This window comes from Lithobates pipiens, unplaced genomic scaffold (assembly GCF_037356315.1).
Source record: "Lithobates pipiens isolate NorthernLeopardFrog02 unplaced genomic scaffold, aLitPip1_a1.2 Scaffold_8, whole genome shotgun sequence".
Taxonomy (NCBI): domain Eukaryota; kingdom Metazoa; phylum Chordata; class Amphibia; order Anura; family Ranidae; genus Lithobates; species Lithobates pipiens.
The window spans coordinates 436,587,336-436,601,139 of record NW_027507903.1 but is presented as its reverse complement, the minus strand read 5'-3'; the positions used below and the strand labels follow the sequence as shown (position 1 = coordinate 436,601,139).

The 13,804-nt window shown below is 43.7% G+C and overlaps 1 protein-coding gene across 1 annotated transcript in view; it reads right to left on the bottom strand.

Annotated features, from left to right (window-relative positions):
- The window catches only part of SLC6A7 (solute carrier family 6 member 7), a 212,935-nt gene that overhangs the window by 49,363 nt on the left and 149,768 nt on the right, over positions 1 to 13,804 (bottom strand). Inside the window, exons 9-12 of the mRNA XM_077468287.1 lie at positions 13,190 to 13,302; positions 11,341 to 11,472; positions 7,629 to 7,728; positions 6,609 to 6,709 (exon numbers count right to left, since the gene is read on the bottom strand). Of these exons, the coding sequence (XP_077324413.1) occupies positions 6,609 to 6,709; positions 7,629 to 7,728; positions 11,341 to 11,472; positions 13,190 to 13,302 (446 nt within the window). The remainder of the gene's footprint in view (positions 1 to 6,608; positions 6,710 to 7,628; positions 7,729 to 11,340; positions 11,473 to 13,189; positions 13,303 to 13,804) is intronic.

Sequence of the window (13,804 nt, the reverse complement as noted above, 5' to 3'; positions counted from 1 at the left end):
GTTATAAAAATCCTATTTTCTTTATCGTACATCATAGGACACAGAGCCTTAGGTATTTACTTAGTGGGACATCCCATAGCAATGCTACTTGAGGGGAGGGAGACACAACCTGTAGGGCACCCCCAGACCTTGAGGACTCATACTGCTGCCTGCAGCACACTGCACCCAAAGGGGATATCCTCATTCCTTCTTACATCCACTTGATAACATTTTGTGAATGTATGGACTGAAGACCAAGTTGTGGCCTTGCAGATCTGAGCAAAGGAGGCCTGGTGACGCACTGCCCAAGAAGCACTAACCGCTCTGGTAGAGTGCACCTTAACTTGAATAGGGGAAATCGTAACCCTTAAATCATAAGTTTGAATTATAACTTGCCGAATCCACTTAGCAACAGTGGATTTCGACACTGCCTGTCCTTTTTTAGGACCTTCTGGCAGAATAAATAAGACATCAGTCTTACGAATCTGAGCAGTTTTCTTTAAATAGATTTTCACTTCTCCCACTACATCAAGACAATGTAGTGATTTTTCTTCCCAGGAACATGGTTTTGGGAAAAACAATGGCAGGAAAATATCTTCATTCAGATGAAAGCCTGAAACCATTTTTGGAAAAAAGCCTGGACGAGGGCGTAATACCACTCTGCCCTCATGAATAATCAAATATGGCTCTTTGCAAGAAAGAGCAGCCGATTCTGAAACCCTCCTTGCTGAGGATATAGCAACCAAAAATATCAGCTTCCCTTGTTCTGGACACAAAGTTGACTAACTTCATGTTGAATCTGGACGCTAGAAGATCTATGTCCGGAGACCCCCATCTTTGGCAAACAGCCCGAAACATGTTGAAGTGAAGAGACCATTCCCCTGGGAATAACTTCTGGCGACTTAGATAGTCCGCCTGCCAAATTTCTACTCCTGCATTGAAAAATGCAGATATTGATGGGACATTCCTTTCTGCCAAAGTTAGGATAGGGTTCACGTCTCTCTGAGCTGAGAGACACTTGGTGCCCCCTTGGTGATTGATATAGGCCACAGCCGTGGCATTGTCGGATTGAATCCAGACTGGACAATTCTTTAACCTGGAGGACCAGGTTTTTAGAGCCAGCTACACTGCCCGAATCTCTAGGATGTTGATGGGCAGGGCTCTTTTGAGTTGTGACCACTGTCCCTGAACAGTCGTCTCCTCTAGTACCGCTCCCCAGCCTGAGAGGCTGGCATCTGTCATTACTACTTTCCAGATTATTGGTCTGAAGGATTTCCCCTTCAGCAAATTCTGGCTTCATAACCACCAACTGAGGCTTTGAGAAACTCTTGGGGACAGCCGTATTGGCAAGTCCAAAGCATGGATCGTCTTGTTCCAAGCAGAGAATATTCTGTTTTGCAAAGTCTTGAATGGAACTGGGCATAGGGGACTGCTTTGAATGAAGCTACCATCTTTCCTAACAACTTCATGCAAAGGCGAATTGAAGGATTTGCTTTTGACCTGACCATCCATACCAGCTCTTGTATGGAGCTGATCTTTGCTGGAGGCAAGAACACCCTTTTCTGGGCTGTATCTATGATCAGGCCTAAGTAATACAGCCTTCTTACTGGTTTCACAGAAGACTTCTCTAGGTTGAGGATGCAACCGAGACTTTCCAGGTAACTGGTGTTGTAATGCGTAAACTTTGGCTTAAGCGAGTCAGTGACTGGTCTATTAACAATAGATCATCTAGGTACACTAACACTGTTATGCCCTGTGCCCTCAACCTGGCTAGAGGTGGGGTCAGTATTTTTGTGACTACCCGTGGTGCTGTGGCTAGCCTGAAGGGTAAGGCCGCAAACTGAAAGTGCAGTTGTTCCACTTCGAATCGCAGAAATCTTTGGTGAGCGGGAAATATAGAGACATGCAGATATGCGTCCCTGATGTCGATGGATGCCAGAAGTTCTCCACTTGTAGGATGGAGACCACTGACCTGATCAACTCCAATAGAAATGAGTTTTTAGGAACCAATTTAGATTTTTTAGATCCAGAATCAGCCTGACATCTCCATTCAATTTTGGTACCATAAACAGGTTTGAATAGAAACCTAAACCTTGTTCTTCTGTGAGGACCTGTATGATTACCCCTTGAGTCAATAATTGGTCTAATGCTTGAAACAGGGATTGTCTTTTCCCTGGATCCTTGGGAACGGTTGATCTCAGAAAGTGAGATGGTGGAAACTCCTGAAACTCTAGTTTGTATCCTAGAGTCACTGTGGAGAGAGCTCATCTGTCCTAAGTTGCCCTCTGCCAGACATCTGCAAAATGCAGAAGTCTTCCCCCCACCTTGGTGAGGGGAGACACCTCATTATGAAGAGGTCTTAGTATTCTGCCTTGTAGCCTTGTGGCTCCAGGTCTTCCTTTGAGCCTGGGCCTGATCCTGCGATTTTCCTCTGGAATCTGACGGTGAAAGCCGTTGCCACTGCCTAGAGGCAGATGCACTTGCCCAGGAGAGAAAGTCAGTTTAAATAAAGGACATTTATACTTTCTTTTGACTGGCAAAAGAGTACTTTTTCCACTGGAAATTGTCTGGATGCATTTATCAAAATCATCGCCAAATAGTTGCTTCCATGAAAATGGGAAACTAGACAGTAGGTTTTTGCAAGGTGCTTTGGCAGACCAACCCTTTAGCCAAAGGGTTGCATGTGTACTAGCACAAATGCAAGGCGAGACGCCTGGTGAAAACAATCCGCCACATCCTCTCCTGTGGTTTAGCAAGAGTCCCCTAAGAGGGGAGGTGGGTGGCGGGGGAGGGGGAAGGGGATTTACACAGCCGTTTTATCAGCTTTTCAGATTTATGCCTGTTTAAACATAACATGTATCCCTATCCACTCAGTTTCCCCATTTAGAGGGAGAGGAGACCCCCACCCCCCCCCCCCCCCATCCAGCTGCCGAGACACACGCTCTATTAGCACAGATTTAAACAGGGTCTATACACTATTAGTCCCTCTAGAGGAGTTTTTAAGGCATTTTACAAAAAATTTGAAAGAAAAGTCATAGGTGGACTTTGCAGTTACTATGCTTTCCTCTTATGTTTTCCTCGCTGCAGGATACTGCTGTTGATGCATGGAAAGCCAGTCATGACAGATTGTTTACACTGTTATCATGTGATCACATAATATTCGGTTGCAAGTAAAGCCCCATAAACACTATCAGATTTACTGCTGATTTTTGTCTTCAGATTTACCAAAACCATGTAGTGCAAGGGCCTGCCTTATTGCATACAAATTGAAACTCCTAAGGTTCTGTCCCCATATTATATGGTTTTGGTAAATCTGAAGGAAAAAATCAGCAGAAAATCTGATAGTGTGTACGGGGCTTAAGAGTGAGCCACTGTGTCCGGGGGAAAGAGTTGGGCGAGCTGAATTAAAAAACAACATTACCAACATTGCCAGCAATAAAAAAGGGGAAAAAAGGCCTTTCAGGTCTGGTATAGATTTTTAGGGGAACCCACACCAAATTTTTTTTAAAACGGCATGGGGTCTCCCCCCAAAATCCATACCAGACCCTTATCCGAGCATGTATCCTAGAAGACCAGAAAACAAGGATGGACGAGCGAAGCCCCCCCCTCCTGAAACATACTAGGCCACCTGCCCTCAACATTGGGGGGTGGATGCTTTGGGGAAGGGGGATTTGTCTCCCCCACCCCGAAACACCTTGTCCCCATGTTGATGGGAACAAAGGCCTTATCCCCACAACCCTGGGCTATGGTTCTAGGGGTCTGCGGGTAGGGGGGTTATGAGAATCTGGAAGGCACTTTAACAAGGGGTCCCCATATCCCAGCCCCCCTCATGTGAATGAGTATGGTGTACTACCCATAGACCAAAAAAAGTGTCAAAAAGTAATAAAAACACAGAGACACTTTTTGACAAAAAAAAAAACAATGTCCCCCGATGTAGATCCATTGTCAATCACGATGCCGCCACATTGTCAGACCTGAAAAAGTGCTCCGTTGTCAACGTAGGCAAACCACCGATTGCCTGGCTTGCCATTTGACAGTTCTTATATAGGTAAGGGGCGTGCCACGTGTCGATGTCACCTAGTGGCACCGCCCCCCTTGTGACATCACCGACTGGTGCATGCTGGGTTAGTGATGTCAAAAAGTAGAGCCAAGGTGCTTTGGGGTGAGGGAAGAGCCCCCCTGCCCGAAAGCACCCACCCCCCATGTTGAGGGTATGTGGCCTGGAATAGTTCAGAAGGGGGTGGGCGCTCGCTTGCACCCCCGCTTTCCTCACCTGCTGGGCTGCATGCTCAGATAAGGGCCTGGTACGGATTTTGGGGGGACCGCATGCTGTTTTTGGTTTTACATTTTGGCATGGGGCTCCCCTTAAAATCCATACCAGACCCAAAAAGGCCTTCTTTTTTTTTAACATCTTTCTATTGCTGCCCATGGTATTGTATTGCCAGTAGGGATGGGCCCAATGTTCGAGTAGTAGTGTGGTATGAATAACACAGTGTAGTGCAATTTATATAATACGGTGTAGTATAGTGTGAATAACATAGAGTTCTGGTGCTACTGAAGCTTTGGTGTGTCACCACTGATCCAATTTTTTTCATTAATCTTTTTTTTTTTTTTTTTTTTGCAGTATCAGGTTTGTTGCTGCATTATTAGTACTCCCCCTTCTGTGTCGCAGGTGTTATTCCTTTTGCGTCAGCACAGCAGTGGTATACTTTTTTTTTAATTGTATTTTTTTTTATTCGGCGGCGCAGCAGAATTTTTAGGGCATAATTGCTGTCCCCCTTTCTGCGTCACAGGTGTTTCTCTTTCTGCGTCAGCAGTGGTTCTCTCCCTTTTTTTTGGGCCAGCAAAAATAAATTCTCCATGATTGCTGTTCCTTCTTCCGAGCTGCAGGTGGCCTTCCGTCTGCATCAGCATTGGCCTTTCTTAATTTTTTTTACATTTATTGTTTTATTTAAATTTTTTTGTAGCAACAGTAGAAAAAATTCTCCACAATTGCTGCACCCTTATTTTCTTTATTAAAAAATAAAAAACTATAATAGCACCAAGCACAAAAGTATTTCACCCAAGCACCATATTCCCATCCCGCATGCTATAATAAAAAGTTATAAAAATCCTCCCAAAAAATAAAAAACAATAATAAAATGGTTTAGATTGCACCAAGCACAAAAGTATTGCACCCAAGCACCATACCGTAGTTCCACCCCACACTCTCTAATAAAACGTTATAAAAATCCTACCAGAAAATCTCCATCATGTCCGAAAGGCCAACAAGAAGAGGAAGACGCTCACAGGCCACTAAAAGAGGGCAAGCTGCCTCTGTGTCTACGATGAAAAGTGGTGGTCGCTGACATGGTGCATCCTCTGCATGCGGGGCATGCTTGTCCTTTTCCACTGCTGGCCGTGTTATTGAGCCACAACATGCAGAAGAGTTGGCGGAGTGGATATCTAAGCCCTCCTCATCCTCTGTCACTCAGGCTCATACTAGTTTTCCTTCCACCGCAGCTGCCAAAGCAGCCTATTCCCCCGACTCCTTGTCCACACTCCACAGCTACTCCTTCCGTAGCCCCACCATCATGCACAGAGGAGTCCCCACAATTATTCGACCACAGTGTCGATTACATGCTGCTGGAGGATGCGCAGCAATTTGAAGGCTCCGAGGTTGGTTCCCAGGTTGAGGAAGGGAGTAATATGAGCTTAGAGAGAGGGGTGCAACAGAAGGACAAGAAACTGGCAGTCATGTTCCCCCAGTTGCAGCATACTGCCAAGTTTGCTCCAGTATCGAGGAGGGAGGTGATGATGAGGTCACTGACTGTACTTGGGTGCCTGAGAGAACAGAGGAGGAAAGTGAGGAGGTGGAGGCACAACTCCACTGAGGCAGGATATCCTCCAGGGGCTGGCAGCCACCCTATTGCATGACACCGCAGAGCTCCACAGGTGCAGGGTGCTGCTGACTCCTTGCTGACTTCCAAAAATTCATTGGTGTGGGCCAGAACACCAGCCGCTTGCTTGACAAGACATATGACAACCTGCCATGCAGTCTGTTGGCAACAGCATCTGAAAGACCCACATCATAAAAAAGAATGCATGCTTCTCCTTTCTCCTCATCTAGGATCGTCACTATGTTTGTGTTTATTGGCTGATAATTGTGTACCATTTGTATACAAGACAAAATCCAGGCACACGCCCTTCAGACAAAAGTCTGACGCTTTGTCTGTGGAAAATCTGATCATATGTACGAGGCTTAAGGGACATGTTGGAAAATTTTCTCTTGATAAACAGCTTCAGATAAGTAGCTGCTGCTGCTGATCAGTGTATTCTGACTGCAGTGGATGCCACTGTCAGAATACAATGCCCCAGCAGGGGGCATTTCTCCATCCACCTCAATTGTGAAGATAAAGGAATCTGTTAGGAACATCAGTGTAAAATAGTGTATGGCCAGCTTGCAGTGCATGTACACTGCTATATACTGACTGGATGAAATTGTTTTGGCATTACAGAGTCTGGCAATGCATATAGTTCAGGACTGTGTGTATTTACATATTTTGTGATTTTTTTTAATGAAATATGCCACAATGCTAATCTTAGGTTAAACAAAAAAAATATATATTGATTATGTCCAGTCTACTCACCATTAATGTAACTGGTGATAAAAAGGCCCAACAAGCTTTAAAATAAATACCCGGTTTGAATCCAAGCATCATTTGTATATCCCGGCAAAAACTCTTTATTCCTAGATAAAAGGAACATAAAAAAGTTTAATTCACAGCAATTTAATGTTCACTGTACCTACCAGTCTATAGAAAAGTAATTGTAAAGTAGGATGTTTTAGACTAGCAAGCAGGAAATTCCATCTGACTTTTTCTGGCAGAAATTCCGCCAGCAAAAGTCCGATGGAGCGTACACACGGTCGGAATTTCCGACCGAAAGCTCACATCAGACTTTTGCTGGCGGAATTTCTGATCGTGTGTAAGGGGCATAACAGTTGTGTCCATCTGTTTCCTAAGTCTCAGTCATGCTGTGCACAGGAGTGCAGGAAGTTAATATATGTCAATATATTCACATACCTATGCTTGCTGTATTTCAAAATTATATTATAAATTATTATAGGAATATGTAGCTGTATTAAATAATAGTCTTTTTTATGTGCTTGGAGTTAATATTTAAGATGTCGCTATGGTAAATTTTGTGTTGATGTTCAAGGTTCAGTACCACGACAGCTTGTTTTTATTAGGGTACCTTTGCTGGAAAATCCTCCCTATAGATTTTGGCTACCATTGAATATTTATGGCATGATCAAATTCTCCTGCTACACTCAGCAATGAATGGGAGTTGCAGGCGTAGTTCTAAGGTCATACTGTCAAAGTCTATAGCCAAGATCTGATAAATATGACTGCATTATTAGAGACCCAAAATATTATAAGGTGCCAGTGGATGACTGAACCACTGACACTCACCTAAAATGAAGTTATCAGCGTCAGATTATTTAGACAAATCTCCAGGACTGAAAATAAAAGACACGAAAAAAGTGAAAAAGTACCGTAAGTAAAAAAAAAATTACTGCACATTTTTAGTCTTATCTCTCCCTTAACCTCCTGCTCAGATCACTAGCATGGAGTGCCATTGTGGTAATTATAGGCAATATGACCTACCGTATACTCTTGAAACCGCGAGGCAGAATGTGATTACTATCACCAGGAGGCCAAATCCTGCACTGTAGTCATCCAAAAGGACCAGCCAATACATTCCACCCTGGAGCATTAAAACACAGGACATTGTATTACAGGCAAGAAGTAGGCATGACATAATTGTACTTTTCATTAACAAATAGTGTGTAATGAACTGGCCAACAATACAGAGTATTCAATTATATTATATTCGATTTTCTAAACGCTACATGTTATTTTCCCAGATTCTTGCCTACTGGATTGGCGTTAACCTTCTGCTTTTTAGTTTTCAGAAAATGCTTGTACTTTATTGTTACTTACCAGTTTGTATGGTAATGACCAATTATATCACCTCAGTCTGTAGCCATTGTAAACCCTACCACCCTACCTGTGCTATGGACCCCTCTCCACTAATGTATACTCTATGTACTTTTTTACACCAAAATTTTCAATAAAATTATATTTTTCAAAAAAGTTATATATACCTTATTCATTCTACAAGGCTGTTTTATTTTAAAAATATTTGTTAGGCCTCGTGCCCACGGGCGTTATAAAAAACACGCTGTAAAGCTAGTAACGACGCCAGCTAAAAAGCAACATTAAAAACGCGATTTTATCAGCATTTTGCATTGACATCAATGCACGTTTAGCCACGCTAGCTTTCAGCCGCGTTTCTCTGCTTCTATTCAAAATTAATGGTTCCCTATGGGATCCCATTGATTTGAATAGAAGTCGCACCAGAAGTCGGATCATGATGATGCGACTTGTGCGCTGAGGATCTTGAAGGGGAACTCCACCAAAACGGAAAAAAAATGGTGTGGGGTTCACCCCCAGGACCATATCAGACTCTTTAGTCTGGTATGGATCTTAAGGGGAGCCCCCCACACCACATGGGGTTCCCCCCAAGATCCATACCAGACCCTTATCCGATCACACAGCCCAGGTCAGGAAAAGGGGGGGGAACGAGCGAGTGCCCTCACTCCTGGACCATACCAGGCTACATGCCCTCAACATAGGGAGGGGTGGGTGCTTTGGGGCAGGGGGAGTCCTGCGCTCCCCACCCCAAAGCACCTTGTACCCATGTTAATGAAGACAAGGGCCTCTTCTCGACAGCCCTGGCTGTTAGTTGTCAGGGTCTTCGGGCAGGGGCTTATCAGAATCTGGAAGCCCCCTTTGACAAGGTGGCCCCCAGATCCCGCCCCCCACCCTATGTGAATGGGTATGGGGTACATTGTATCCCTACCCATCCACCTAAAAAAAGTGTCAGAAATAAACACAGTATACATGTTTTTAAACTATTTTAGTAAGGCAGCTCCGGTGTCTCTTCTGATTTCTTCTTCCCTCACCGGCGATGTCTTCCCCCTTTGCTGGTCCTTCACCCTCTCCGGTTCTTCTCCTCTCTGCACTTTCTCCTCTCTTTGCTGTCTTCTCGCTCCGCTGTCTTCTCGCTCTTTTGTCGTGTCTTCTCTGATGTCTTCTCACTCTTTTGCCAGATCCTCTCCCTCTGTTCTTCTTTCGATGTTGACTTAGCGTGATCTCCCCGAGTAATGCTGGGTCCGCCTTGCACAATGACTTATATTGGTATGGGGTGGGGCCACCCACTGATGTCATTTGGAGGCCCTGCCCCGAATGATGTCATTGTCCCATCATGCAACGGGTGATATCACAATGGGGTGTGGCCTCCAGATGAAGTCAGCGGGTGGCCCTGCCCCATGTCAATATACGTCATTGCACACGACGGACCCAGCATTACATCGAGAGATCGCATCAAGTCAACATTGGAAGAAGAGCAGTGGGAGAAGACACGGAAAAAGAGTGAGAAAACAGCGGAGAAGACCTGGCAAAAGAGCGAGAAGACAGCGGAGAGGACCCGGCAAAAGAGCGAGAAGACAGCGGAGCAAGAAGACAGCGCAGAGAGGAGAAAGCGAAGAGAGGAGAAGAACCGGAGAGGGTGAAGGACCAGAAGAGGGAGAAGACATTGCTGGAGATGGAAGAAGAAATCAGGTCGGGATCTGGGGGCCCCCTTGTTAATGGGGCCGGGGTTGTCGAGAAGAGGCGCTTGTCTTTATCAACATGGGGACAAGGTGCTTTGGGGTGGGGGACGCAGGACTCCTCCTGCTCCAAAGAACCAACTCCCCCCATGTTGAGGGCATGTGGCCTTTCCTGACCTACTGGGTTGCATACTTGGATAAGGGTCTGGTATGGAACTTGGGGGGACCCCCACACCACATTCAAGATATTCAGCACACAAGTCACACCGCAAGTCGGATCATCATGATCCGAATTCTATTCAAATCAATCCCCATAAGGAACTATTGCTTTTGAATAGAGGTAGAGAAATGCCTGATGAGGCTTAACGCTCTGTATACAGCGTTAAGCTGTGTTTAACAGCTTTTAACGGCATCTGGCGTTTTTACAGCTCTAGCGCTGAAGCTCCAAAATGCACCGATCCTGTTTTTTTTTTTTGGAGCTTACAAACGCCAATGCCTGTTACAGTTTAAAAATGCCATGGTGTGTATGAGGCCATTGAATAACATGAAGTGGCGTTTTTAAGCTGCAAAAAAAGCTCAAAAATACTTCTGTAAAAAAGTCCATGTATATGAGGCCTTAATGTTATTAGTAGCTTTTTTTGAACAATGAAAATTTGTCCTGAGCCACAGAATGTTCAGTCAGTTAACATGTCTGACTGCTGAAAACCCAACTCCAACCAAAACTTTTTTCAGTTTTGTATATCTTGGGGAAAAGTTAGAACCGTGTTAGGTTTTTATTTTTTCACTTCCTGTCCTAATGACAACAGCCACAATGACAGGAATGGAAAAGTAAGTTCTTTGATACAGACAGCAAAAATAAATAAATAAGTAGACTAAAAATCTCAATAACCTTCTTTCATAGTGTGTTAGTGTCATGGGAAAACCCTCTAAAAGATCCAATAAAAAACTCCTATGTTTCAAAGTCTACCCAAAACTAAAAAATAAAGTTTGAACAGTATCTTAGGTTTAATTTGTCTGCAGCAGTGGTCGCAAACCTTTCGGACCTCATGGACCACTAAACTCACAATTTCGAATCCTATGGACCACTAACGTGAATTTCACATGCCTTATACACACAATGCTCTGGCTCTCTGCCCCCTTTCCCCTGGATCACACTGCTGCCTTATACACACAATGCTCCGGCTCTCTGCCTCCTTCTACCCCCTCCCTCCACACACTCTGCATCACACTGCTGCCTTACACAGACTCATCATTGGATCTCACCTCTTTATCCAGCCATGTGCTCAAGTTCCATGCTCCCCCCCATAGTCTGTAATCAGCCCTGCCACTCTCCACTCTCTGCACTACCCCCAGCGCCGCCCTCTGAGTTCACAGGAGCCAGAACTACAGAGGAGGCATCAGGTATCAATGCGCAAAGACAGTATTGATGGTTAGAGCACATTGAGAATAACACCGTTAACAACATTGGGTGGTACACATCTGCCACAATGTTGATTTGTGGCGAACCCCTGGGGACCACCAACATTTTCTCGTGGCCCATCAGTGGTCCATGGACCACTGGTCGGTGACCGCTGGCCTTCAGTTTACTCAGAGACATGAGAATGTCACCTGACCCAGCCCAATCATTTCATGTCTATGGGTGTTTTATATGTGGAACTAGGTTTAGTGGTCCTTGGAAAAAATCTGAATCTGCATAAATTACTTACATCAGTCGTAAGGATTAATCCCAGCAGAAACAGCACAACACAGATGATAAAGGAGAAAAACGCTTTCTTTGGTCTGAGGTAATAGGGGAACTCATCTGTAATGGCCGTCACAATGGTCTCCATGAATGCAAACTGCGAAGGACACAAATAATATCCTGAATGAAAACAGGAGAAAAAAAATCTACAGCATTCACTAATGTAGTAACAGGTCATGTGATGAGCAGGCACTAAATAAGTAAACATTATAAGATGTACAACTAGTATGCAATGAATATATTGTATGTATATGAGTCTGATTCTTTGACTTGGTTAATTTAAGATTCTAAAAGATCTCATATACGGTAAGATGCAGTGCTGAGAAAAAAATTCCAACAGGCTGGTTGTACACAAGTCGATAAATAGATTAACAATCGACTTGTGTACAAACAGCCTATCCATACATGGATTACAATTCGGCCAGTTCCTGCTGAACCAGCCACATTTCAATCCATTTATAACAAGCCTAATTCTAGTGATCTAGAGACTAGGAGACCAGTTCTCAAAGTATAAATAGGTAATAGGATGTGGTGCTTACACACTTATATGGTATATGACCTTAAATGTGGTCACCTGCTACCTACACCTATATAAGCTTGTTGGGCATGCCATTCCAAAACCATGGCCATTATTATGGAATTGACTTCCACCCTTACCCCCCACTTCCCCCTTGAGGCTATAACAGACTCCAATTTTTGGGGAAAGCTTTCCACAAGTTGGTGGGGGGTTGGTGCCCATTTACAAAAAGCAGCATTTATAGGGTCATGTACTAATGTTGGATAAGAAGACCCGCCTTAAAGTCTGCGTTATTCATCCCAAAGGTGAAAAGAGAGGTTGAGATAAGTGCTCTGTGCAGGTCACTTAAGTTTCTCTACACCAAACTTGTCAAGCTATGTCTTTATGGGGCTAGTTTTGTGGATAGGGGCAGACATGCTGAAAGATAAAAGAGTGTTTCCTAAACTTTCCTAATGTTTGTCATTAGATATTGCGTTGTTATATGCTCCAGGTAAATATAAGCGGGCGACTTTATTTAGGTGAAGGTGTTGCAAAAGGCAAGGATCAGGTTCACTTTGTGGTGGCAAAGTCTAGGCAACTGCACCAGTTTTGTGGAGACTGAATTACAGGCTGAGCAGACCTGCGCATACTAGAGAGAATTAATAAAAAGTGTATTAGACAAGTTCTATCTGAACTGGTGCTGTTGCCCATAGCAACCAATCAGATTCTATATAAAAAGTCTGATGTGAGTTTTTGGTCGGAAATTCCGACCATGTGTATGCTCCATCGGACTTTTGCTGGCAAAAGATTGAGAGCAGGTTCTCTATTTTTCAGACGGAAAAAGTTCCAATCGGAAATTCCTATCGTCTGTAGCAATTCCGAAGTAAGAAATTCCTACGCATGCTCGGAAACAATTCGATGCATGCTCGGAAGCATTGAACTTTATTTTCTCGGCATGTCGTAGTGTTGTACGTCACCACGTTCTTGACGGTCAAAAGTTCAGAGAACTTTTGTATGACCGTGTGTATGCAAGCCAAGCTTGAGTGGAATTCCGTCGGAAAAACCATCCAAGATTTTTCCGATGGAAATTCCGCTCGTGTTTACGGAGCATGAGACTTTAGTCAGCGTTCCCCAAGTTAAACTTCTGCCAACAGCGTACTTATAAAATCAATACGGCCAATGTGCTTCAATTCACTGGGCTTTATATGTATGACCCAAAAGAGAATTCCTTTAACTTTACTTTTATTGCCCAGCACCAATATTCATACAAACCAGTATTTTGTAAGATCAGTTTTAGTTTTTAAAGTGAACTGCTTACCTGGCTGTCTAATCCTAGAGTCAAAAGCATGAAGAAAAAAAGGAATGACCAGAAAGGAGACAGCGGCAGCATTGTCATGGCTTGTGGATACACTACAAAGGCCAGCCCGGGACCTGTAAAATACATATCAAATAGATCATATATAGTAATTTTTTGCACATTCGTTATACAGCATGTGTTTTTTAGTTTGAATTGAGTGAGAAAGGTTGGAATTTCTATAGTTTTTGATAGTGTCTGTGTTATTGTTGGGCAGATTTTCGATGACTTCTCTGTAATGGAGACAATGTTGACAGCAATAAACATATGTCAGGATCTCTGATCCTCCTACCTTCTATCCCAAACTAAAGACAAGTTAGTCATATTGTATTTGTTAATATTGTATTATATAAAATAAAGGCTTCAGAGGTGACATCTTTAAAGTGAATTTGTGCCCAGAAAGGTGTTGGCATATTTTGCTCAAGCAGTAAAAGCCCTCAGTCACCTCTCTAGCTATAAGCATTGTGAAGAAATTCATCAACAGAGAGATTGACATCTCAGCTCTTGCCCACTTACTTTCTATTGTAGAAAAATCTTGGCAGGCTGCCAGCCCTCTAAGCAAATTAGAGGTGTTTTTTA